The sequence below is a fragment of the Gossypium arboreum genome, chromosome 5, assembly GCF_025698485.1.
Source record: "Gossypium arboreum isolate Shixiya-1 chromosome 5, ASM2569848v2, whole genome shotgun sequence".
Taxonomy (NCBI): domain Eukaryota; kingdom Viridiplantae; phylum Streptophyta; class Magnoliopsida; order Malvales; family Malvaceae; genus Gossypium; species Gossypium arboreum.
The window spans coordinates 17,902,900-17,930,230 of NC_069074.1; the positions used below are offsets into that span (position 1 = coordinate 17,902,900).

The 27,331-nt window shown below is 34.1% G+C and overlaps 4 protein-coding genes across 5 annotated transcripts; 2 read left to right on the top strand and 2 right to left on the bottom strand.

The window, feature by feature from the left end:
• The first annotated feature begins 249 nt into the window (after window positions 1-249).
• On the top strand, window positions 250-5,093 carry LOC108450102 (nucleobase-ascorbate transporter 3-like). The gene is made up of 14 exons (XM_017747565.2): window positions 250-1,109; window positions 1,561-1,658; window positions 1,753-1,929; window positions 2,280-2,380; window positions 2,544-2,619; window positions 2,708-2,767; window positions 2,848-3,032; window positions 3,110-3,206; window positions 3,319-3,405; window positions 3,551-3,609; window positions 3,739-3,830; window positions 3,926-4,003; window positions 4,097-4,257; window positions 4,593-5,093. Exons 1-14 carry the CDS (start codon window positions 950-952, stop codon window positions 4,806-4,808), a joined length of 1,647 nt encoding a protein of 548 aa, XP_017603054.1. The 5' UTR covers window positions 250-949; the 3' UTR covers window positions 4,809-5,093.
• An 859-nt stretch (window positions 5,094-5,952) lies between these two features.
• Window positions 5,953-10,142, bottom strand: LOC108489977 (probable disease resistance protein At4g33300). The gene is made up of 5 exons (XM_017794753.2): window positions 8,367-10,142; window positions 7,853-8,256; window positions 7,404-7,759; window positions 7,091-7,296; window positions 5,953-6,960 (listed from the first exon to the last, which is right to left on the bottom strand). Exons 1-5 carry the CDS (start codon window positions 9,034-9,036, stop codon window positions 6,122-6,124), a joined length of 2,475 nt encoding a protein of 824 aa, XP_017650242.1. The 5' UTR covers window positions 9,037-10,142; the 3' UTR covers window positions 5,953-6,121.
• A 3,135-nt stretch (window positions 10,143-13,277) lies between these two features.
• LOC108451954 (protein OSB1, mitochondrial) lies at window positions 13,278-15,250 on the bottom strand. The gene is made up of 4 exons (XM_017749672.2): window positions 14,719-15,250; window positions 14,502-14,640; window positions 14,183-14,267; window positions 13,278-13,910 (listed from the first exon to the last, which is right to left on the bottom strand). The coding sequence occupies exons 1-4, from the start codon at window positions 15,048-15,050 to the stop codon at window positions 13,630-13,632; spliced, it is 837 nt and encodes a 278-aa protein (XP_017605161.1). The 5' UTR covers window positions 15,051-15,250; the 3' UTR covers window positions 13,278-13,629.
• Window positions 15,251-19,699: 4,449 nt separating this feature from the next.
• Window positions 19,700-24,938, top strand: LOC108450735 (mitogen-activated protein kinase kinase kinase 5-like). Of its 2 annotated transcripts, XM_017748486.2 has the most exons (11): window positions 19,726-20,503; window positions 20,851-21,588; window positions 21,676-21,763; window positions 22,099-22,161; window positions 22,248-22,411; window positions 22,714-22,789; window positions 23,360-23,419; window positions 23,517-23,642; window positions 23,907-24,116; window positions 24,236-24,318; window positions 24,450-24,938. In XM_017748486.2, exons 1-11 carry the CDS (start codon window positions 20,097-20,099, stop codon window positions 24,679-24,681), a joined length of 2,247 nt encoding a protein of 748 aa, XP_017603975.1. In that variant the 5' UTR covers window positions 19,726-20,096; the 3' UTR covers window positions 24,682-24,938. The 2 variants fall into 2 exon arrangements, with proteins under 2 accessions (XP_052884522.1, XP_017603975.1); XM_053028562.1 differs by lacking the exon at window positions 24,236-24,318 and having other exon boundaries at window positions 19,700-20,503.
• The last annotated feature ends 2,393 nt before the right edge of the window (window positions 24,939-27,331 follow it).

The following is a 27,331-nucleotide window of genomic DNA, read 5'->3' on the forward strand; positions in this document are numbered from 1 at the left end:
TAAAATAGGATGCTCAGTACCTAAAAGAAAAAAAATCAAAATAATTGAACGCATGGCTGCTGCCACATCTTTATAGAAATAAATAAAGGATTTACTTTTGATGTTAAGTATGTAAATTTACATTTTATCAATTAATCTAATACGTTGATATGATTTTTTGCAAGAAAAATATTATTACATGTAAATCCAAAAAAAAGGTGATATTTCTATGAAATAATTTTGAAGTTTATACAGAACTAGTCATATTTAAGATTAGAAAAAGTTTATGAATACCCCATTTAATTTTTTTCATGAACACTATACCATAACATAACTATTTTAAAGGGAAAACAAACCCAAAGGTTAGAAGAATAGTGAAATTGGTTTTGGTGATGCAAATGCAATTATGGATAAAGTGTGGTATTAGTGGGGCTGAGATTAATGGATTAAAATAGCTTTTGATTTGACAACTTTGAACTTTACTTAGAATTTGGATTAAAACAGAGTAGATTTGGCTTTTTAACGAAGTAAGAAAGTCTCATCTTTTTAATCTGTGATGGAAGGGACCAACAAAGATGGAAGATTTGTCTCCCTTTCCTCTTCTCTGTGTTATATTTGTATTTCAAAGTTTTCGTTAATGAAAATGAGCTGAACATGAATGAAGTGCTTTCTTTTATTTTTTAATATTTTCCATTATTGGAACAAAACAAAGGTGCTTTCTTTAATAATTTCTGTTTATTATTATTTTATTGTGCGTCGGTGATTTATTCAGTAGAACGGGAAAGATGAACAGAAAAAAGAGTACTTGGAACGAACTTCAAAACTTTTATAACTACTATACTATTAGGAATCTGAAAAAGTCTACTATTAGATACTCAGCTTCAAGTGAAGAAGAACAAAAAGAAGATTACAAGGACTGCACCATAGGGTATTAACTGGAAAAAAAGAACCAAGTAAAAGTAAAGAAAAGATGGGTGAAACAGAGAACCACCACCACCACCCACCGCCACCGCAAGCGGCTGCACCGCCGGCTGCACCACCCAGTCTTGCCCTTTCAAGGGGACCTACTTGGACTCCTGCTGAGCAACTCCATCAGCTTCAATACTGCATCCACTCCAATCCTTCTTGGCGTCAGTTTCTCTTTCCTTTTTATTGGCTTTGTGATAAAAGTATTTACCGTTTAGTTTGATAAGGAAGCTGACCAAAAGTTGAAATTTTTATGCTAAAGTTGCTTGCTTTTCAGCTGTTGTAACTTTCATTTGCATGTTTGTACTTAGTGAAGTTAAAAGATCAAAGGGGATCTAAGTTTTTTCTTTTCTAGAAGTTCTTATAGTGATAGGTTTGAATATATTGTGGACATGGGTTCTTTTCGTTAGATTCTTTGAAGGACAACTATGTCTTATTATTTGTTCTGAACTTCTGATTCTCTTTTGTTTTCATTTTGTCATTTTACTTTGTACATTATCATACCCTTTTTCACCTTAACTAGGGTAATATCTTTTGATTTCATTTAACTGTTAACTTTTTTATTAGAACAGAATCCTTTGCATCTAATCTCACAGAATCCAACTTGTTTCACAGCTCAAGCTCTTTTACTAGCTTTCCAACACGACATTGTGAATCTTGGAACTACAGTCTTAATTGCAAGTAATATCGTGCCTCTGATGGGTGGTACTCATGTATGTTTAATGACCAGTTTGGATACAATATCTATTTAATGAATACGATGCTTTCTTAAATCTCAGATTCCTAATCCTCTGTCTCTATGAACAGGGTGATAAAGCCCGGGTTATTCAAGCGTTGCTGTTTATGTCTAGTATAAATACTCTGCTTCAAACACTTATTGGCTCAAGGCTTCCCACAGTGATGGGTGCATCTATTGCGTACACCTTACCATTGTTTTCAATCATCAATGATTATAATGATGAGGACTTCGCATCTCCACACGATGTATGTAAACTTTAGTAAGATATAAGCAAAAGTAATAGAGGGGAACTTATGAATTATAAAGTCTTTTGTGCTGCAAGTAAATTGGGTTATTCTTCATTCCGTAATTAGATGTACATCATCCTTGGTCTTAGTTTGTCTCTACTATTTTTGCTCTTTCTGATTTTATCTCAGTTACCTACCAAATCACAATGCTATTTTATAGGTTATAAGCTACATCATCCTCGATGCTCAAATGTAGTGTACATGCTCAATAGATTTGCTCATTGTTGTACACTTCCTATATTCCATTTCTCATTCATGGCTAATGACCATATTGCTTAATGATTATAATGGGGGGTGCTTGCTTGCAGCGGTTTGTTCATAGTATGAGAACCATTCAAGGATCAATGATAGTTTCTTCCTTTCTCAACATCATCCTTGGGTATGGCCGGGCATGGGGGGAGCTGACAAGGTAATCATGAATGTTGTTTTGACTAGCAACTTGTACAACATATTTATTTTTGGCTTGCAGATGGTTGCCTGCTTGTATGTATGGTTTGAGATGTTTGATTATTAAGCTATCAAGTTTTGACCACTACTTTTTCTAAGCGTTTTCTCCTCATCCTCCTCTCTAGATTCTTTAGTCCCATAGTTGTGGTGCCAGTGGTTTGTCTCGTTGGTCTTGGTCTTTTTGCAAGAGGCTTCCCATTGGTAATCCTCTATGAATGCTTTTGTGCTTGATTGGGACTGATAATATGCTGATTCAAACTGTTTTTAATGTAATTAACTTATGATACAGCTAGGTAACTGTGTGGAAATTGGCCTGCCTATGCTCATTCTGCTCATGATTTGCCAACAGGTAAATAAGCTTCTCTGAGTGTAAAGTCTCCTGCTGACATGCCTTTTTATTTATTTGACAAGGACTATTGTTTGCTGCAGTACCTGAAGCGCATCCATTCAAGAGCACATCTAATACTTGAGAGGTTTGCTTTGCTTTTATGCATTGGTATTGTCTGGGCGTTTGCTGCTATCCTCACTGTCTCAGGTGCTTACAACAATGTTAAGCCTGCCACTAAACAGAGTTGCCGCACTGATCGATCTTTCCTAATGTCTTCTGCTCCTTGGTATAGCCATGATCTGCTGCTCTGCTTGTTTTATTATTTCCCTTCATGACTCATTATTTTTATGTCATTGTTTCTAGGATCAAAATTCCATACCCATTTCAGTGGGGTACGCCAATATTCAGAGCTAGCCATGTGTTTGGGATGTTAGGTGCTGCACTAGTTTCATCTGCTGAGGTTTAGTCACGATCATAAATGACTTCAATTCTATGTGGATTTTCTATTTTGTAAGGTCAATGTAAGGCTGCTTGTTTTATCTGCTAACATTAAGTCTATACTTCCAAAGCAGTCAACTGGAACATTTTTTGCGGCAGCTCGGCTTTCTGGTGCCACAGCCCCTCCAGCACATGTACTCAGCCGAAGTATTGGCTTACAGGTCCTTCCCTATACTGCTGTGAATTGTTTATTTAGAAGTTATGCATCAATGAGTTCTCCAGAATTGATAAACTGTAGTCCTGAATCATGTTATAATATTTTGTCAGTGGTGAAGATAACTTGGTCATCTTGCTTCTAAATGCCAGGGTATTGGTATGCTGCTTGAAGGGCTTTTTGGTTCTCTTGTTGGTACTACTGCATCTGTGTATGGAAGCATTGCTTTTCTAAAGAGAAGTTCCATTCTATATATAGTAGTTATTAACTGTAAAATCCATAACTGATAGCACTATGCTTTAGAAACTTGTTTCAGTGTCTCACCTGAATGATGTTGCAGGGAAAATGTGGGCCTTCTTGGACTTACACATATAGGAAGCAGAAGGGTTGTGCAGATTTCAACTGCTTTTATGATATTTTTCTCCATATTTGGTTTGTTTTTGTACTTGTTAATTATTTCATTGAAAAATTTGCCTTTATATTCATCATGTTTATATACTCGATTGTGTTGCGGTGCATTCTTTCAGGGAAGTTTGGTGCTTTTTTTGCCTCTATTCCATTGCCAATATTTGCTGCCATTTACTGCATTTTGTTGGGCATTGTTGGTGAGTGAAAATGTAGTCGTAATAGTTTTGGTTTTTGACATCTGATTCTTGCTTTAATTGGGAATCCCCGTCCCTGTTTCCCTCGTGATGCAGCTGCTTCTGGGATCACATTCATACAATTTGCAAATAGTAACTCTATGAGAAACATCTATGTTTTGGGTGTCTCTCTATTCCTGGGGTTATCAATTCCTCAATACTTCGTAACAAGCAGAACTTTTGACGGTCATGGACCTGTTAGAACAAATGCTGTATGGGTATGTTTTTTACTGCAATCATTTTGTTCTCCATGTTTCTTGTCTCAGTCTAGTTAGTTAGAAACTACTGAATGGAGTAAGGCTCTGGAGTTGGATAACTAAAATTCTAACAGAAAACAGGTCTGCATGATATCATTTACCGACATTTCTTAGGCTGCGCAGATGATTTATCATGTGAAATCTCATAGTTTTTACCTGATTATATGTTCAAAATGTTAGTTTATTTTCCTTTTAGTTTACATGATATTCTGAGATGCATTTACATTTAGAAATATATCTTTCTTGTCTCTTTGCTTCATCTGTCTGATATGCATAGCCCATTGTAATGCATGCAGTTTAATGACATATTGAATACAATCTTCTCATCACACGCAACTGTCGCGATTATTGTTGGGACTTTGCTTGATAACACTCTCGAAGCAAATCATGTGGAAGATAGAGGAATCCCATGGTGGAAACCATTCCAGCACAGCAAAGGAGATGTTAGAACCGAGGAGTTCTACAGCTATCCCCTCAGAATAAATGAATATTTGCCCTCCAGGTTTCTCTAAACATAGTAGCATACATTGTTTGTATATTAGATACAAATTTGGGCATATTTCATGTTTATATGTACGAGTCATGTTAAATGACTCATGAAACCGTCACTTTTGGGTCAATGCGCAGAATTTTAATCTTCTACCGCTTTTTAGTTATTTTGTTCACTGTTTAGGCTCCAAATACTCAAGGTAGATAGAAACTGTGTTTCTGATTGATGATTTAACTTGGTGTAAAAAGAACAGGGTGCTGGTTGAAAGTGCATTTAGAGAAAGAAATTATGTTTGAGTCTTGAAAGAGCCCATGAGATCATATTCCAGTATCTTTATTTCCCTCTGGTGCCTTGTTTGGGTATTCATATCATATTTGTGATTTTTGTAATTTCAACCTAGTTTGAACAAAAATAAACAAGTTATTTAATCTTTAACAGGGTTTGGTTGAATTATCATCACTAATATAATCAAAAGAAGTTAGTCTGAGTTCAGGATGTTTGTTGTTTACTGATGTCCACCTGCCCGAAAACTGAAAAAGAATAATGCTTGTTTACGAGGGTGATTGATCACTTTCTTTTGACATTTTCAAAACTTGGAGTGGTGGCAAAACAAAACGCCAATTAATCATCCGTGGTGCTTCTAGAACCACCCGTCTTTATCAGGTAGGTTAGTCAAGGAAGACTTTGGATTAAATAATTCACAAGTTACGCCAAAATGGTTAAAAAAAAAAACAAAGGGGTTATTCTTTTTGTTTGCTTTTTAACTATTTTTCTCACTCATGGCTAGACAACGAATCTAATCTAAACTTTGATTGATTAAATCATGGATTTCGTAAGGATATGTCAAGTGTGAACGGATCGTGCAAAGCTTACTGACAATAGACCCAAACAGTCCTTATTTGTGGGATCCACGCGTTTCTATCTCTTTACTCGTTTCTTGTTCCCCTTAGAAAATTGGGGTCTTTGGCTCTCTCTCAAACCAATCAAGCTAAGCTATATCCATTAATACTTCTCAGCCGCCCGCCATCATCTCAGATAATAACATAGGGGCCTATTCATGGTGTTACTTTTCTTTTTTTTTATGTTTTCTTTGGGGGTGGGCCTCTTCTTGACTAGTTGACTTAACAACAACAACAGAAAAGGTTCTTTTGTAGCTAGATACAATGTTTTTCGTATTTTTCTAAAATATATTCACGGCTCAATTTTTTTTAATGATGAAACTATATCACATCAAGAAGACCAGAGAGAATCATAAAAAGATTGCATTATTAAAAACATACACATCGATATCTACATTAACAGAGATACATGATATGCGAATATGTTGTTTTACCATCAGCCATCAAGCCAGTCCAAGCTATAGCATTTCTCTGCGACTTGAACATAAAGGTTTGGGTTGGTCTTCTCCAGGTATCTCCATTGCCAAGAAACTTCATCATCGCAGATAACTCGGCGCAGTGACTTCATGTTGGATAAAGCGGTTTGTGGTGGTAGGCTCACAATCTGTGAGCATTCCCTCATGTCTATCTTTTCAAGGCTTGCTAATCGAAATATCTCCCCAGGTAGACACCTCAAGTTAAAGCATTGTGAAATGTCAAGGTATTTTAACCCAATAAGCTCGCCTATTCTGGGAGGTAGCATCTTCAGCTCTGGACAAGCATACAACCTAAGTATCTGTAGTTTCTTCAGCATACCCAAATCAGCAGGCAATTCACATAGTCGGTGGCAGTTGGTTATGCTCAGGCTCTGGAGTGAATTCACCTCACAAATGCTCGATGGCAACTTAATCAAATCATGACAATGATCAATAATGAGCTCCGACAAACGAGGGAAGATCAGGGGCAGGTCTATCACTGATGGATTAAAGCTGTTATTAACCTTGCAAAGAACCATAGATAGTTTCCGCAAGTTTTTCATGTGAACAGTTGGATTGGTCAATTGAGGAACCCACGTTTTTTCAAGCCATAGGCTTCGCAAATTTGCCAGATTGGTGAAGACTGAAAAATTCTCAAATATTGCCTCATTTGTACCATAATTTATGACAATAAGTGCCCTAAGCTTGGGCATGTCGTCTATGAAAGGAGGCAAGAAGTATTCATTGGAGGAAAAATTCAGGATGAGTACTTCAGCCTTTGGGAATTCCATGCGAAACCAGTCCATTTCCCTCATTTCTCCTGTTTCAAATTCAATGAGCAAAACACAGTAAGACAACAACATGATTTGCTGTAGAAATTGTGAGTAAAGCTCGGCTACTAAAACAATCTTATTTAATGAAAAGCAATTGAGAACCAGTGATTATGATACCTGTATGAACTGAAACTATCTGAGCATTGAATGGCCGGTCTGTGTTTCTTTCCCATTCTCTGGGGAGTTCAGTATCTCTTCTAGGCATAAGCAACCGCTTTCGCTCGTTCACATCCCCTTGATTGCTGAGATGAAGAGCAAGGTCTCTCAACACATCATGTTGAGTAACACAAATTTCATAATAACTACTGTACGCATCTCCAACCCTGCACAACACAATTCAGAAAAATAAAATAAAAAATCAGGTATCTCAACCAACTAAAACCAAACCCGACTGATTTGCTTCATAAACAAAGAATTTCGAGCGACATACCGTGGGTCTTTCACCAAAGTGAGTAGATTCTTATCAGAAAGCTCGACAAGAATGGCAAATGCTTCCTCCTCATCAATGTCATGTATCTCAACCCACATGTTAATGAGAACATCAAGGGGAATTTTTTTATCTTCTGGAAATGATCCCAAATCCAAGAAACATTCCTTAACCTTTTTGTTCAAGTATTCCACGCTTATTGCCATCCGCTCCAGCAACTTGTTTTCATGAGACTCGCAGATCGGTTCTCCTCGCAATAGCCTTTTCTTAGCACTGGCCCAATACATTTCAGGTTGGTCTCGCAACGAAGCTCCGATCACTTTAAGTGCTAAAGGAAGTCCTTTGCACTCATGAACAATCTATCAAATCCAGAATTTAACAACCATCAGCAAAGGGGAAACAAACAACAAAATAGAATAACATTAATTAATACTTGAAGTTAAATTAGTTACCTGCTTGACCAAAGTCTCATTGGCAGTAGGGGGAATCCATTTTTGCCCGAAAGCAGAGTGACAAAAAAGGGACAATGATTCATCTTCCCTCAACAACTCTACATTATAAACTTCGTTAACAACAGGTGTCGGGAACTTAAATCTTGAAACGACCAGAGTTTTATATGTTGGGATCCTGAAAATTAGTTGTTCAAGTGCGGAAAGGGACCAGACATCGTCCAAAACAACTAGAGTTCGCGGTCCGCTTCCCCACTCGCACTGTAGCTTCCCTTGTGGAACAAACAGGTTATTGGTATAACCCATGGCCTCGTTTCCTGTAAGAAATCCCCATATTCTTGCCCTTAACTGTTGCAGATCCGGTGATTGTGATACAGTTAAGAACAAAATTCTGTTGTTGAAGTAACCTTTGAAAAAATGTAAACAGAGTTAATTAATTTTATCATAATCGACAATTAGCAACAAAAAGAAAAGGAACTTTATTTGATTAATTACTTACATCAAGGAAAACACTTACTTCGAACTTGATTATCTCTACAAATTTCATTAGCCAACGTAGTTTTCCCTGATCCTCCAATACCACAAATTCCAACAACGTTCAAATCATCTCGTCCGATTATCATTTTCTTCACCTTACTCTTCCCTAAATCCAAGCCGACTCCATTAAAAATTCCCAAACCAGCCTCCTCTTCAACTTCCATTCTCTTAACTGCTTCTTCCACCCACCCCCCGGCACCGATCTTCATCGAATTGAGCCTCTGCTCCAATCGGCCTTCCAACCGATCGAACCTTTCCATCGTTTCGAAGCGCATGTGGTGAACGTCGGCCAACAAGTGAGCCTGCATCGGCCCGCTAACGAATCTCGAAACTTGTTTCTCTAACCTCTCCATCTTCCGGGCCAACTGGAGATTCTTGTAGACGTTCCAACGGCCGGAGGCCAGGACTTTGCGGGCCAATTCGAGCCCGCCGCGAAGAGTCTCGGAGAAACGGTCGAGTTGAGATTGACGAATGGCGGAGAGTTCCACGCCGGAGTACTTGATTTCATTGATGATGGGAAGGAGTTCTTCGATGCTAGTAATGAGATTGTCCGCACTGGATTTGCAGAGGCATGACTTGCGTGAGATGGAGAGTAACTGTTTTAGAAGCTCAGTTGCTATTTCTCCGGCGAAAAAGTCGTTAAACGCCATTCGCTGTTACTGAGTTTAATCTGCGAAAAGCATTTCGTAAAAGAGTGAGTGGAGTGACTTGGTTATATATCCTCGATGGCGGGCGCGCTCTTTTTTTTTTTTTTTTCTTTTTTTTGTGGTACATGCGGGCGCACTCTAAAACTGCAAAGGTATTTTTTTGGAGAAAAAAATCTGGAAAGGTTTTTTATCTTAAAATAAAGGAATATATTTTTGGGTAAATTTTCCCGTTAATCACCCTAAAACAGAATCGTCCGATGTTGATCACTTTAAAATTTATTTTATCAATTTAATTATGGTCATTAGAAAAATTTCAGAAAATGGTCGCTCAGCCGTTATGTCACTAACGGGAAGCTGACAGGGCATGCCATGTCAGCCAATTTTCCACCTATTATCCACGTAATTAAATGGTTAAAATTTCCCTAAATATAAAATAAAGTAAAACGACAATTGAGTTATAATAAAACTAAAAATTCAAAAAAAAAAAAAAAAAACTCTAGCTTGAACGGCAGCCATGGATCTCAGATTATTCTTTGGCACGACTTCATCGTTGGAAAGCTCGAATTTAAGCTCAAGTTCCATATCTTCATTTCGAAGCTCAAAAATGGTTGATCAGGGCCTCATGACATGGTGGCCTGTTTCTTAGCAACAAAACAGTTCCGTCCTCATTTCAGTAAAGACCCAGAAATGTTTTGTTGATGAAAATGAAAATGTGTGTTCGATTTCTTGATTTTCGGGTGGTCAAACTCTGTGTCCTGTGAAGTCGAGGAAAGGTGGTGGCAAAGGGGGTTGGGTTTTATCGGTGAGTTTGTCGAGGGAGGAAGGGTATGTTGGGGAATCAGGAGAAGATTGGGGGCAAAACGGGGATAACAATTTGGAAACGGTGGAAATGGTGGAAGAGGACAGAGGGAAGAAAGGATCAAGTGCTTTGAATACCACCAAACATCTCTGGGCTAGTGCTGTTGCCGCTACGGTTTCAAGATTTTACTTTTTCTTCTTCCTTTTTTTAAAAAAAAAATCTTTTTGATTGTTGGGAAAAAAAGGGTATGAAGACAATGATGAGTGATTTCTTTGTGTCTTGGTCTTAAATTTTGTTTCGGATGGAACATTAAATAACAAAACTTTGATGGTGAATATTCACTGTTTTAAGACTTTTTTAATTTTCCATGACGGGAAAAAAAGCCAAACCAGCCCAGTCGGCAGCCCATTGTCTGGCAACATCTCTGACAGTTGTTCTAAAGAACAAGATCGATTTCTCCTATAGCTAATGTGCGCATAATGAAAAACTCCCTCTCCTTCAATGCAAAAATATCCAAAGAAGCTAAAGAGACAGTGCAAGAATGTGCGTCGGAGTTCATCAGCTTCATCACCGGCGAGGCCTCCGATTAGTGTATGAGGGTGAAAGGGAAATGTTTGGGCATGTCGTTTTCCTCTAACCCAATTGTCGTTTTACATTGTTTATATCTGGGGAAATTTTAACCTTTTAATTACGTGGATAACAGGTGGAAATTTTGGCTGACTTGGCATGCCCTTCCTATTAGTGAGATAACGGCTCAATGACCATTTTAAAAAATATTTATAACAGTAAATTGACAAAAAAAAATTAGAATGATTAATAAGATAATTTATAATATATTTTCTTTTAGAAAAATCTTCCCTTATTAATTTTATTTTTATTAAAAATGCTTTTATTGTTTTTTGCAGAAAAGATGAATTCATTACATTTGAGTATATAGCTGTTTTGTTTTCAAATTTTCTATATTTTTTCATTAAACATGGTAATAATAAGAAATAAATTAACATATAGACCTTGAATTTGGTAAAAAAATCATTTGGTACATGAAATTGGTTTATATTAATCTCAAAATTTGACAATTTTTTTCAATTTAGTTCTTAAATTTTAATTCTATTAAGAATGAAATACGAGATACTCTAAAATTGTATCATGTTATCACTTAAAATTTTAAAATTTTTATATAAAATCAAAATTTGTAAAAAAAAATTAAAGAAATTATAAAGAAATTTTGAATCTTTTGGATATCTTAAATTTCAAGTGATTATGCATACAATCTCAAAATGTCACATCTTCATACCTTAACAAAATCTAAATTCAAGAGTAACATGAATAAGAAAAACCAGAGACCAAAGTGAAAAATATTGTCAAATTTAGGAACTAAAATGTTAGTTTAGCCCAAACAATAATCGACCGGAAAACTAGATCAAGATTGCGTTTTGGGTTTTTTTAAAATTAAAAAATAGTTAAAATTAATTTATAATAAAATTTCCATTCGTCATGCCACGTACTTGTTTTAGATAATTTCAAGTTTTTAGATCTTATTTTAAAACGGAAACCTGTCTTTTATTGCAAGCAAATGCTAGAGTGAGATGACACTTTTTTTTCTTATTAACTAAGTGATGATACCCTAAATTATCTTATAATTAAAAATTGATATAAATGTAAAAATTATACATTAATTTTAATTTAATATTTAATTTAATATATAAATATAAAATTATACATTAAATTTTGTTTTAATTGTATATATTTAAATAAATGAATATGTAATATATAAACATAAAATAAAATTACATCGATAAAATAATTATTGTTTATAAAATGAAATGAAATAGAAAATTTTAAAAATTATCCCTTTTAAAAATAATACCTAAGGATGACAATCTTACACATTTGGTTTTGACTCGTCAGTCCAAATTTGTATTACCAAAAAAAGAAGATTCATTTTTATAGTTGATAGTACTCAATGAGTAATGATGTTTGGGTACCTCTCCTAAGTTTTGAATTAGAGTTCAATCAAGGATGAAAATATTAATTTTATAACCGCATCTTTTATTTTTATCATACTAAAATGACTTATGAGGTCTACTAATTTCATTGTTAATGTAAATCATTATTATTATTATTATTTTAAGTTAAAAGCTCATAATTTCTGAATTTATTTCCCCTCAGTTGAAAAGTCATATTAATAGAAGAAAGTTTGTGTACTAAAGCATAAATAAATGGCTAACAATTAGTAAAAGGTGGGGACGTTAGTGTCAGTGTCGACCAATAAGAAGGGTCGTTGACGTTGACGTATGAAATCCCCGTCCTGCCCTCCCATCCATTATCATTTCTGAGCCAATTTCCTTAGATCCAAGTCAACATCCACCATACGTACACTTGATTGTTTTTAAATAATAACAATAATCATCAGCAATACAAACTAGGTGAATAGTTTAGTTGTTGGGTTTCAGTGGGCTTAATAAAATGATCTTCAAATCACAACATTCCTCAGCTGTGGAATGTAAAGACCTTAACCATGCAGGAATGCTTGCCTATTCTTCGACTGTGGTGAATACTGAATAATGGGTTCATTGGTTGGTAGGTAGGTGACAATGCTGATTTTTTTGTTCTTCTTTTTTGACCAAATTTATTTCGTTGAAATATTGCATCCCTGGCTAAGGAAATTAATCCTACATGAAATGATTGGGTTGAGACTTGACTTGTTATTTGGTTACGCATGTATGCATATTATATTCATTAGGTATAATTTTATGTATTATTAGTTTCATTTGAAATAAAATGTAGGTAAGTTTATTTTAATATTACTGAATAAAGTGACATCAATGCAATTTTAAAATTGATTTATAAAATCATTTGTTATAAATTATTACTTCATGTAACAGACTAATAGAGGGGTTTGTGTCTTTTATTTTGTTACAAAGAAATTATTAACACATTCAAAATTCACCTCTTTAAAAATTACTATTCTATTTAGATTATAAATTTTTTTCTTTCATCCGACATTATTTAGTATATCTATATATGCCTTAAAAGAGCATACCTAAGCATCTCAAAGACTCACTGACATATCCCAAATGAGCAAGTAGTCTGATTTGATCGGTTTTCAAATTTATACGCGACGTGGACTATACTACAAGTTTTGTATATTATACGCCAAGTCATCGCGTTCTTTTGTGCAACTACTGCTGGCGACCAGGTCCAAGCGAGGACCAAGATCAACCACCCTCTTTTTTATATAAATTTTGATTCGGCCATATTATATTTCTTTCTGCAGTTCAAATAAAATCAAACCATAGCGACCCATATATCCACACCCAATAAAGAACTGGGCCCAATCTCATGCAAACAAATCCATCAGCAAGAGCTACGCGTGCCACCGCCTGACCTGGAAAACATTTTGGGTTTTGTGAAAGAAACAAAATAAAGAAAAAAGCTTCAAATGTTAATGAATGGAGCAAGTTTCTTCACGTTTAAACATGTATATGTCTTACAAAAGTTTAGTTATGTTGTAAAATCAATTAGTACTTTCCACTCAAAACGTTCCAACTCAAGAAAACTAGTAAACAATACTTCTACGGTGTTGTACAATTCAATAATTACCACGATCCCTAGTTAGCCACATAACCATAGCACTACAATTACCGTAAATTTCCCAGTAGTAACATTGTTGTTTCCAGTTTGTTATTGTCCTTCATATTATGGCTCAAGTTAAAAATCTTTCTTTCCATTTGGATGATGCTAGTGAACCCCCAATACTAATACATGCCCTCCTCTTGGAATCCTGCACATTTGTCCTACTCATCATACACCCATTCAGATACACTATAACGGCGACTTTCTCGGTCACCTAAACCTTCTGCCAATTTTGAATCAAGCAGCTGGAGTTGCTTTTTAATCCAAGGAGGATCGTTGGGATTCAGCCAGAGAGCTTCACCAGTATCTTTGTGCTTGAAATCTGGCTGTCGAGGGTTTTTCTTACTTTTCCTATTGTCCCACCATTCAAACGGGTTGGTAAAAAATACTTGCCACAAGTAGAGTTGGCTATCATAACTCCCCATACTAGCTTCACCTACATCTTTTAATAGAGAAAGAAACACAATAAGCATGGAGCAGATGAAGGATGAAAAACTTCAAAGCCAATAACAGTCGAGAACTGATATTCTAGACTTTGAAATGTTCTTAAGATCAAGGACTAAGCCCTAAAATTGGCCCAACATAAGAGATTAGACATCTGTCCAGCTAAGTTGTAATAAAGGTCAACAAAAAGAAGCTCCAGCTATGAATGAGTTCACAAGAAGCCAGAAAATTACTACCACGAGTTAAAAAAGATAGACGGAAACATTGTACCTTGTTCTGATTCTAATTCCTTGCATTCTCGGGTGGTCGATCTTTCACCGTGGTGAGTAACAAAACTCAACTCTGTCACAGTTACCTGCAATAATATATGAAATGAATATGCATGTAAATGCATCCTTCTTATTTGCATAAACAAGAAGGGAAGTAAATCCATACATTAAACAAACATCATGTTAACTCCATTAATGCATCAATCAAATTCCATTAGAAGCTTAGGATACCAAAATTAACCAACGTAAGTTTGATTGATATCATGAATCATAAACAATTGTAGCAAAAAAAAAAAAAAGAGCTTATTTTTCTGAAGAACCTGGTAATAGATTATGAGTTGCTTATCTAGAGTAGCGACAGAGAAAGACCCCAAAACCCCTGAAACATAAATAAAATCCCCAGGCTTAACATGTTCCATACAAATTTTCCCCATCTTCATCCACATCTTCAGTCTAATCCTGTTTTAAAATCATAATTCCAGCATTAAATTTTCAACAAGGTTAAGCTTAGAAAATAACCCAGTAAAAGAAATTTACTTGAATCTGCAATCAGAATCATAGGGGTTTTTGACATTGAGGCGAGTCTGAACCCCAAAGTTATCGCTCCTGGTATTCATAACTTTGAGAGGCTCGTCCACTGTTCCTATTAAGCTGATGCGGTTCCGCGATGAAGGCTCCACTTCCACAGTCGTCGGCCGCTGGAATTTAAGCGCAAGCCGGTAAATCGCGCTACCTCCTTCGTCATCGTCGACGAAATGGTTTGAGAACCTGCGATTTGAAGCTGCGGATGAATGGAATAAGGTACGATCTGGAAGGGGAAGTTGGGAAATACGCCGGAGGATTAACGCTCCGATACGACGGACTATCATAAATCCAACACGTGGCAGTGATCGTTGAGGCCCAAGACTCTTTACTGCCGACGGGATAATTGAAAAGTGAATATTCGGGTGGTATTCAAAGCGGAAGAGTGGCGGGGTTTTTCTTCTGTGAGAGGGGCTCTATATTCAGACGGAAGAAGATTGTAAACATGTACATACTAGTCACGTGATAGAAACTACGGAGAAGGTGTTTTCCACCTAGAGAGTCACGTGATTGGATTTTGTAGCCTCTTGTTTTGCTTCAACTAGGCCGCTTTCCCTAAGGTGCAACTATCATCCAATGGCGTTAGCTAAATCTAATATTATTACTCGTAATATTATATTTTAGAATAAGCTTAATATTTCGATCATTTCTAATATAATTCTTTTTAATTATATTAAGATATCGTCATATAATATATAATTTCACTACAACACTTTTTTAAGTTATATAAAATTTTGAACATAATTTAAAATTTAGGATAAAAATACCTTTATTCTATTTATATTAATCAATGTTTTCCTAAAATTAAGAAAAATAACTCAATTATTTTAAAGTTGGAGTAAACTCAAAAATTGTCACTTTTGTTTGTCTCATATTACATTTTAATCACTTATGTTTAAAAATGTTACGTTTTGGTCACTTACATTATCATTTTGTTGCGAATTAATCACTCTACCGTTAAGCTCTGTTACCTTCCTAATGACAATCCTACGTGACAATCCAAATTGGTTTTAAATACCAACTTGAATGTCCTGCGTGGCAGTCTAAATTAAATTTATTTAATTAAAAATATATTTTCATCGCAGCAATTGGACATCTAAGTTGGCATTTAAAACCCATTTTGACTGTCATTAAGGAGTTAATGGAGCTTAATAGTAAAATGACCACTTCATAACAAAACAATAACGCATGTGACTAAAACGTAATATTTCAAACATACATAACTAAAATGTAATATAAGATAAAAAATAACTATTTTTGTAATTTATCCTTAGAGTTGTTGAAAACCTCAAAAGCGGTTGAGAGGTTTATATTATGAAGTTTAGTTTTATTTTTCTTTTCATATTAAAAGCATATAAATATATTATCATAATTGTTTTAATGGTTGGTATAATAAATATGAATTTATTAAAATATTATAAATTTATGAAAATTTAAGACTAAAAATGTTAAACTTGTAAAAACAAAAATGCTTTAGTAAACTTTACTTATAGATAATCTTATATTTTGTCAACTAAGTATTTGAATATTATATTTTAGCCAAATGAATCAAACAGGTAATGTTATATTTCACCTGTAATCTTACATTTTCATACTCCTACGAAATACAATTTAAGATTCAACAAACCGAACGCACCCTAAGAACGAGTTTAGCATTGTTTTTAAAAAACAGAGTGAAAAATTACTTTTGAAAAGTTTAGTTGGAAATTTATGCCTTGCTTTTAAAAAGTGATTTTAAAAAATAAAATATTCATTTTAATCATGATGTTGTAAAGTAAAAATATACATTAAAATAATGTTCATATTCTTTGATATTATGATATTTTAGTGAAAATATAAAAATAATTTATTATAACTCATTATTAATATTTTGATATATGAAAATGAATTTCAAATACTCTTTTAAGTAGTTAATATAAAATTTTGTATAATTTAATTTAAATATATAAACTATATTTTAAATATTAAAATATAATCATTACAATTTTAAATATATATTTTAAAAAATCAATAAGAAAATAATTTGTATATCCACCATATAAAATACATTGATTTATAAATAAAGGTTAAAAATGTTTTTCACTCAAATTTTTTACCGGAACTCCAAAGCAATGAAAAAAAAGGTTTTTGCCTTTCACACATTTGACTTGAGAAAATGTCTATTTAGTATTGTTTAACAACTTCAAAATTGCTTTTGGCCCAAAAGAAGTCACTTTATAAACTCCATTAAATTAATTCATTTATTATTAAATATATTAATTTAATTTTTATAATATTAAAAAATAAAATTAAGTTGGGACAAAGTTAATATTTATTGTTTTAAAAATACTATAAAAATATTTTTCATATTTACATATCAATTCCAAAATAAAAGATTTTATTTAAAGTTAAAGTTACAATATTTTGAGTTTGAGTCTAAGTATAATTTTTTTTTAAATTTTACATAATTCAAAATGATAAAAAATACCCTCATTATAAAGCTTTCTATTTTATAAAATGAAGGGTTTTAGTAATTGTTTAATTAAAAAAAAAAAGAAGAAGATAATAACACAACTGAGTTCGGGAAAAACTAATGAGTGAGATAGACTCCTTGTAAAATAATAATAATAATAATAATAATAATAATAATAATAATACCAACCGTTAAAAACAACATAATTTCTTTCCCGCCATATGCCTTTCCTTATTTATTGGTGACTCAAATGTTGTTATCATTCCTCCAGCTCCAACACCCCCATAGTCTAGCTTAGCTTGCAGTTCTTCGGTTGCATGTGGTCCAACTTTTCTCATCCACAAAAGGGACACGTGTTTTTGGTAGCATGTTAGAGTTTTATTCAAGCCTAAGGTCCTATTTTCCCTTTTATTTTATTTTATATATTAAAATTCATAACCACATTTTGTTCAAACCAATTATTTTTGTCTTAAGTGGTTAAATACTGAATGCATGTAAAAATAATAATAATGAGTCAAATATAAGTGTGATTTTACTAGCATTTTGTTTTTTTGTATGTGGGATAAATACAACTTTCTTGATTGGTTATATTTTAAAATATCAAATTTTATTACAGATTAAGTATTATCTTATGATCATATTAAGTAAGATTTATTGATTATTCCATTCATTTTGTCAGTCAGCTTCGTATCTAATATTATATATATTGTTCCACTTGATAAAAATAATGTCAAATTTAAGCGTTATTGCTAAGTAAACATTAAAAGATTAAAGAATATGATCTGAAACGTGTGATACATAATTTCTTGTTTCAAGTAACATTTGGTACATACTTACCCTTGTTTAATTCGCGTTGGTCAAGCCAACTTTCAAGACGCAACAGGTGTTCTTTGTCGTAACTTATTTTTTATTTTTAAGAAAAATGTCAGTCCAATATCCTAAGTCTTCTAAATGAAATGAAATTGTTTGACTCATCCGATTTCTGCAATAAAATCCACAGCTTAATTAGGATCAGCCAAGGCAGGAACATCCATTTGCAGATTAAAACTGTTGAGGCCCAAGGCTGAACATTCGACCAAGCTCGTAAAGCCCAATATGACTGAGCTTTACAGAGACCTGTAATCGACACTTGTTACAATGGGTTTGGTCAGCCAAATATAGAAACTAGTTGGTCAAGCCATTGCATTCGATCAAAAAGTAACCATATTAAGGAATATATATGGGATTATCTCTCTAAAATGTATTTAAGAAAATGTAAAAAAATTAATTAATTTTTTGTATTAAATTCGTACCCAATTAAGTCATTTCATTAACGGTTTCATCATTGATTATGTTCATAATTAAAATAAATTGATTGATCAATCTAATTTTAACATGTGACAACTTCTAGTTTAATATAATATTTTCCCATAAATATATTATAAAATTATAAAATTTATTAAATAATAAAAATTATAAAATTTGATATAAATTTATTAAAATTATAAAATGATAAAAATATAAAAATAATAATTTTAATAAATTATAAAAATTATAAAAGTAATAAATATATTTAAAATATTTAAAATTTTATAAAATCATAGTATAAAAAGTATTAAAATATTAAGATTGATATAAATTTATGTAAAATTATAAAAAATCTAAATTGAGCCAAACCAATCGGTTGAATTGATTATACCACATCTCTTTAAATTGTTAGTTGTCTTCTTTTTTAAAGTTTTTAATGAATTAAATGTGTTTTAATTCATATACATTAAAGGTTCAATGGTTTGCTATAAATGGTAGAGTTTTTTAAAAAAAAAAATAAAGAAAGGAAATTTACTAAAGAATTAAAGGGTTATCTAACTTATATGATCTTTGTTGTTTGAGAGAATTTGAGATTTTTATAGTTATATTATTTGAATTCAAAATTTGTATTTATCATGTATTTGATAATATGCTCTTTTGAGAATTTTCGAAAAACATCGGAATTTAGGATTTCCTTACAATAAATGTCACTTGGGTGGTGCAATGGTGCTCATCGGTGGTCCAAGGAGAGGAGAAGAAGATGTTGAGCATGGAGAAAACAATGAAAGTTGGAAGATGTTGATACATAGTTCAATTATTGTTAGAGAAGCCGAACTCCCAAAAATATAATTTTTGGTCAAAAATTGACTTTTTAATTTATTTTATTTCAGGAATTCAAAAAAAAAAAAGTAGAAAGAAGGAAAAATCTATTTATGTCGTCTCGACTTCCTTTGGCATTATGCCACGCTTTTGGTCAGTTTCAGACAGGGATAACTATAATAATAAAAAAAACAAAAAGAAAGAAAATCACGCATTGACTTACTTTTTTAATGAGAGAAAAATTAGAAAGCAAGAGACATGGATAATCATATGTCGTGTTATTTACTCCTGTATTAAAAAAAAAAAAAAACCAAAGGCCGGTTGATTTAAACCAAAACAAACTTATAAGATTTTAGGTTTATCGTTAAAGTCTCACATTTTTATTTCTTATTAAAGTCTTGAGTGGACTGTAAAATAAATTTTCTTGACGAATGTTTATTTTAATGTATAAAGTTTGAGTTTTAATTTTATGTTTGAAAAAAAAAAAAAAAGCATTCAACAAGCTTAATCCCATTTAAAAATGGATTTAATTCAACTTTAAATTTATTCAAAGTGAAATGTGAGTACCAGATAAATAAAAATAATAATATTTTAGGAAAATGATAGAAGACAAAGTAAACAGAGAAAGAACCGAGGTGTTTCCATTGTTCTATCGTAACAGCAAAAAAGAAAAGAAAAAAAAAACACACACACACTCTTATGTTTTGCCCGTTAATTTTCACATGACGACGACGAGCTCAACAAAGACACGTCTCTTGTTCTTGCTTTCTGATCAATGCCTATTTCTCGCAAAACTTCTCCTCATTTCTCTTCTTCTTTGCCGTCCTTTCATTCTGATCTTCACCGCAACGCTGGCAATGCCGGTAATTCTTGTAATAACCAAGCCCAACAGCAGCGCCGTCTCACGCGTCAAAGGAAGCTCAGGCACTTGACCGACGACGAGCTGGGCTTAAGGTTTGGTGATATCCACCGTTCCTTCTCCTCTCCCTGTTCCCCTGATACGCCGGCAAGGATGGACTCCAAGTCTCCTGAGAGGTTGGAGCATTGGTCTTCGTACGCCGAGCCCAAGCCTTTGCCTCTTCCTGAGGGGTTCTTTAACCGGAAATCCAAGACGCCCGTTTCCAGTCCTGGTCCGAGTAAGCTAGCATCACCTGATGAAAGGCTCGCCTCTGCTGTCGGAAGGTAACCCTTCAACATCTATTCACTTGTTTTTAAATTATTTTTCTTAGCTTATCGGCTCTTTAGTTTTTTCCGGTTAATAAGTCAGTACTTAAGTTTATGTGTTAAACTGAAATATAAAAAGACCCACGTTTGTCGGTTCAATTCTATACATAAACTCATCTACTGGCAAGCAAGATCTAGAATAAAATATATTATCACTTTTTCTTTTCTTTTTTTTTTTTGGTATTGCCAACATTGCGGTGGTTGCCTATATGTGTGTATATATTAATATTGGAGAAATGAACTCTTGGCACTAGAATTTCTATGTTGCCAGTGCTTCTGATAAATTTGGTTCACGAAATTCTCAGGAAGAATGCAGATCACGTTGCTAAAAGTGCAGCAAAATCATCGGTAAATGTTCTTAAGGAATTCTCTCAAGACGAATTTGTCGAAAGCTTTACAAATGGCACAAAGCCGACGGTGACTACAAGGAGCGGTGCTACAAGTTATTTCTCATCTCCTGCCAGTCCTCAAAGATCAAACACCCAAGATCACTTTAATTCTTATGATGTTGCAGATTCAACCAAGTCTTTGTTAAGTCGTCGCAGGGGTTTTCCTGGCGAGAAAATTTTCGGGGGTGTTAACTACGACTTGAGGTTGAAGGTTTCGGCCAGGAGTGCTCCGACGACGGCTTTCTCTAGTCCCTCCGTTAGTCCACAAAGATCAAGAGCCATAGATCTCCATGAATCAAGTGGGTTGATAGACTTAGATGTTCCATGTTCAGGTAGGCCTGCTGCTTATAATGCTTCACCAGTACAAAATGTACATAGTCCTGAGAATTCTCCACTCCATATCCCTGGTCCAAATAAAACTTCATCCTACCATGGAGAGTGGCTTGAAAATAATAGTAATCAAGTAAATGCCCATCCTTTGCCCCTTCCCCCTGGAGCTTTACCATCATCATCACAATCACCGGTGCCACTACCATCACCGGTCTCAAATCACGTCATTGAAAAACCAATGGCAACTTCGATCATAAGTCAATGGAAGAAAGGAAAACTTCTTGGACGTGGTACATATGGAACTGTTTATGAAGCAACAAACAGGTATGCAAGCCTTGTGAAGCAGATTTTGCAGCGTTTTTTGATTTCTTTGTAGCAGAGGTGACATTTCATTTCTTTCCCTTTTGACAGAGAGACTGGAGCTTTGTGTGCAATGAAGGAAGTTGAGATCATCCCTGATGACCCTAAATCTGTTGAATGTATAAAACAGTTAGAGCAGGTAATATTCTATGTCCTAATTTATGCCTCAATAACCATTACATATGCTTTAGCTTCTCCACTATCTGCTGCAAGATTGGGGCTTGAAATTTCTTAGAAGCCCACATGTTTGGTTAAAAGACCATACACGATGTTTTCACTTTGTTCTGCTAAGTATCTAATACTACTTATTAAAATGGTCTATGGAACTCCCCTGAAAATCATAGTTACATAAGCTTTTTTTTGCTTTACCTTTTAACTGTTCCACATGCACCCATTCCTTACATTTCAATCAGATTGCTTTAAACTTTTCCCTTTTTAAGCTATTTAAATCCCTCCTGGTCTTACATGTTGCAGGAAATTAGAGTTTTGAGACGCTTAAAGCACCAAAATATTGTTCAATACTATGGCAGCGAAATAGTACGTAGTCCTTCCACTTCTACACTATGCTGAAATAGTTACTTTTAAGCTGGGTTAATTTGAGGGGTTCATTGTTTCATATATAGGTTGATGATCACTTATACATATATTTGGAGTATGTCCATCCTGGCTCAATTAATAAATATGTCCGTGAGCACTGTGGAGCTATAACAGAATCAATAGTTCGCAATTTCACCCGTCATATTCTATCTGGCTTAGCATACCTTCATAGTTTCAAGACAATACACAGGTGACTTTCATGCTCTATTAGAATTATATAGCAGCTTAATTACTTGTTTATTTTGTATTTAATGCTTTCAAAATTGATATACCAAGGGCGAACAATCCTTTGAAAATATATAAATTGCAAAATCCTAATGCACCAATGGTTCTTTTCTAACTTTTGTTGTAAGGGAACTTTTGCTCCATGTTACAGCTGTCAAAATGGTTGAATTAGAAAATGTCTTCTAGATGTGATTCTGTTTTTTGTTATAGTGTTTGATGCATCTTGTCAACATCAGATTTCATTCACTTGAATGCTTGTTCGTATAGGGACATAAAAGGTGCAAATTTGCTGGTCGATGCCAACGGCATTGTTAAACTTGCTGATTTTGGCATGGCAAAACATGTAAGTTTTTTACTTCCTTATAAATTTCTCATGTGGCAATGCAAAATTTACTTATAGTACCTTGCTTCTTCAAGGTAATTTTTGTTTTTCTGAATAATCAATGGTAGTTTTTTAATTCCTTCTCTGTGGTATAAGTTTTCTGGCTTCTCAATTTGCATGTTTCTACGATAAGTATTCTGCAGAATGTAGGCACCCGTTAGAAAAATATGCTGGGGAGCTATGAAAAATATGCTGGGGAGCTAGTGCCTTACATAGTGAGAACTTTTTGCTTTTCCAATATCAACCTATTCTTTCAAAGGCCATGCTTTCAGTCCCTAGGCAGGTTCTCTGTTTATAGTTAGACTCCTGCTGGTTCTTTTTAGGGTCACAAATACCAATTGTCTCCTTCATGGTTGTTTACCTGGGACAATGAACTCTTTTAAGCTGCTCTAATACATAGATTTGACTTGTGATTATGATAATTGGTTGTGTTTGTCTAATGTATGTGTGAAATATCCTTTTAAATGTTGTCAGTCTAATAATTTCTTTCTTTCTTTCCTTTTTCTTTTTCTTTTTTCTTTTAAATTTCAGCTTACGGGATTATCCTACGAGCTTTCTTTGAAAGGAAGTCCATACTGGATGGCTCCTGAGGTGATTTACTATACAGTAATTTGTAAAGACTTTTAGGCTTTTCCATGGCTGTTTCTACGTTTTTTTTTTTTGTTTACTTCTGTTATTTCCACTGCAGGTCATAAAAGCTGTCATGAAGAAAGATTCCGATCCAAATCTTGCTCTGGCTGTTGACATATGGAGCTTGGGTTGTACCGTCATTGAGATGTTTAATGGTAGACCTCCTTGGGGTGAACTTGAAGGGGTAAGCCCATGGCCGTGTTTAAACTTCTCTTTTAACTTCATTTTTTAAAATCGCATCTCTATTTTCTGTCTTTTTTATTTGCTCTCTTTTTTTCCCTGAAATTATTTAATTTGCTCGCAGTTTATTTCTGACAGCTTTGCTGATATTAAATGGACTTCACATATGGTTCTGATTTAGATTGTTTTTCATACATAATGTAACTAAGGAAAATTTTCCACAAAGGGTTTTACATTAATGCTTTTACTGTCAATTTTTATCCATCAGCCTCAAGCTTTGTTCAAAGTTCTGAACAAAACCCCGCCTGTACCAGAAGCATTATCTCCAGAAGGAAAGGATTTTCTACGTTGTTGCTTTCAAAGAAATCCCGCCGGGCGGCCATCCGCAACTACGCTACTTGAGCATCCTTTTGTACGAAATTCGGCTGATCAAAATGGACAAGCCCTCATGCAGGCCTTTTCTAGAATGGATCTAACGGTAAGCATCTGCTAAAAGTTTCTTGTTTTGGAACCATTAGAGAGCTCTACAAGTAACATTGTCTTAAACTGAAATGCAAATATGATTAGTATGCTGATACTATATCTATGTTCGCATAGGATAAATCACATAGTATGAGAATAGAAATGATGTCGACTTCCCCGGGAACAAGGATGACAAACGGGAAATTGCCGTCTAATAGGTATACGATATACATATTTACACTAATATGGAATGAGTTTGATCCTGCTGCACCATACATTCCACTCTAGACACTGCATGATTGGCTTTACTCCTTAATGATTTATGCTTTCTTTCTTTTATTGTCCTCAGTGAAACCGGTCGATTAGGCCATCCCAAAACCAATAACTGTGCCGCAGCTTCGCACCATCCCCTCGATCCTGCTCTTGAGGTCTCGACTTACACGTCTGCAACACGAGTGATTCATGGTTCACATAGTTTCAGCCCTTCGTCACATGTTTCAAGCAATATGCCACTCGGTGCGGTGAACAACCACCCATTTGCTGTGGGGCGGATGCAAGGCAAGGAAGTCCCACACATCTGAAACTTGGGTTCGGATTCAGATCGATGAAATGTAGGAAATTGTTTTAGTGGCTGTTTGGGTGGTCAGGGTTTGATGACTGGCGTGATGTTCAATTTCACCATTTTCACGGCTCTGATAAACATAATGTAAATACAGGGCTTCTTAGTTGTTAATTCTGTTACTTGATTCTTTACATGTGTTTCAAAAACATATCTAAACAAATGAGACACTTGAAATTTGGCCAAGCAAGTAAAGCAATAAGAATCTGGGTTCCTCAACTTGCAATACATCTCCAAATGATTCCAGGGGGATAGTGTTTCAAGAAAAGTCTTATATACCACGCTTTTGAAATTTCAAAAACATCATCCCACAACATTTTACATCTGCCTGCTTTGGATTTAGCTCATCAACAGCAATGGGCCTCAATTTCAACAAATCGTGTCTTATGTAACCTAAGAAGTAAACCATTCACCTTTTTTCTTTTTTCTTTTTTTTCTTTTTTGTTATTTGTTATTTGTTGAAGGTGACTTTATATTTTCTTTGAAATTTCTATTCAATAACCATTATTAATCATCACGGAAAGCAAAAAGAATTCATATTTATAAAATTTAAAATAAGATGCAAATAAGAAAGGGTAAAATTAGATATTATAAGTCAATCATGTTTTAAATTTAAATCTACGTATTTTTTTATAGATTTTATATAAAAGATTAAAAGAAATCTCTAGTCCCTTTCACAAAATTAGAGCAAATAACGATCTTGATTTAATAAATTTAATCATAACGCTTTTTGTATTATGTTAAATGTGCACAGAATATATAAATATTGAGGGTCAAATTATTATACCGATTAAAATTATGTACAACTGACAGAAAACATTAATGTCGTGATTTATTTGTTCTCGGTTGCTCACTTTTGAAATAAACAGGATTAAATTGGTTCAAAATTTTTTGAGAGGGATCAATTTGCTCAATATTGTATTCCAAAAAGATGACGTAAGTTCAAATCTTAGACACGACATTATTGAAAGAGGCAATCATAAACCTCGAATATCAACTTTAAAAAGACATAGGAAAATACCAAAAAAAAAGTAATTAAGGAAGGCGCGGCAGAGTTAGAAAGAGCATATGTGTTCCTACATAAAGAAAAAAAAGGGGTTTTGAAAGGCTTCATATAATTTTGTTGAATTTCGGGACTTTTAATGTAATTTTGTTGAACCTTTGACATGATTTTGATAACTTTTCAGTAACCTTTAAAGTAATATTTAATAAACTTGGATATAATTTTAGTAATTCTTGGTATAAGTTCACCAAAAGCAAAAAAAGTAGCAACATATAAACAAAATAAACACTATTGAGTATTGACATATTATATCATTCACCTTTAAAACATAATTAGTGCTTTTAAACTTTTGTTTGACAGCAATAGGTAGGGGGGGACCTTTCGGCTTTCCTATGAGCCTAAACTGGTACCCCAAGAGACGGGGGCATAGAAACCCAAAATCAATGGGACACACATCTTCAGCAACAAAACTTTCACCCTACAAATGTAGTTGAAACCTTGTTTTGGACCTTCTAGTGGAGTGTCTCCCCGGACATCACTAACACACCCAGGTTCAGATGCTAACTATCAAGTTTAATTACCTGATAGCTTTTCAGACTTGTAATGGAAGTGTTAAGAATACCGAGGTTTTGACAACTTACCTGTAACTTGGGTTGTAAGAAATTTTCTTGTCCTCTCCTCCTATAGAAATTCAACTACCATGTAATATAGAAGAGCTTGATTGCCTTTGAAATTAAGGCTACTCTGTTCACACATCTTTAAAAATAGATTTATTGGATGTATAACTGGATTGCAGTAATATAATTGGACCGCTGAAAGGTTGAAAACGAACAGCATTGAAAGCTACGTCTCTTGAAACTCAGTTGTTGTTTATTTTTTTAGCCAAAGGCACATTTAAAATATGCATCTCTTAAATTAAAAAAAAAAGTACTAAAACCCAAAGTTGCTGCTGCAAAGTGGGACAGAGCTTTGATTGAATCAACTTCCAGGCAAAATAGAACCCTCTCTACAATCCGTTCCTTTTTTTTTTTTTTTCTATCACCGGGATAGGTCCACATTCATTGAACTTATGTGGGTAAAGACACTGCTGATTTTAGCATGCAGATAAGATGAAAAATGTGTGGTTAGCATGTTTTGGCACTTTTTCTTTTTAGTTGCTTCCAAAGTTAAAAATTTGATTTGAGCTCGATATATATAGGGTTCCAATGAGTGATGCAAAGGAGTTCACTGAACCTGAAATCCAATGCTTATCCAAATATGAATCATGTGGAGATGAGTGGAGACTGCTGTTTTCGTACAATTGATTTCTTGTTCATTTTGCATGTCTTTCAGGAAAAAAGTAAAGCTTTTGAGTGGTAAAAAAGAAAGAAAGAAAAAACAGTTTTGTTTTGGCCTACAGCTATTTCCAATTTGATGTAGCATTAATGAGCTTTTGTTGAGGTGCAAAACAACCAGCAGCAAGCTTGCTATTTTCAAATGTTGCTCCAATTTGTACTTTTCTTTGTCACAAAATACAAGTTGGAGAGATTTTGTACTTTTAAACAGAAAAAAAAAAACATCAATACTATGGTTTTGTCTTCCCAAGTGTTCACAAGCAAAACTACAAATC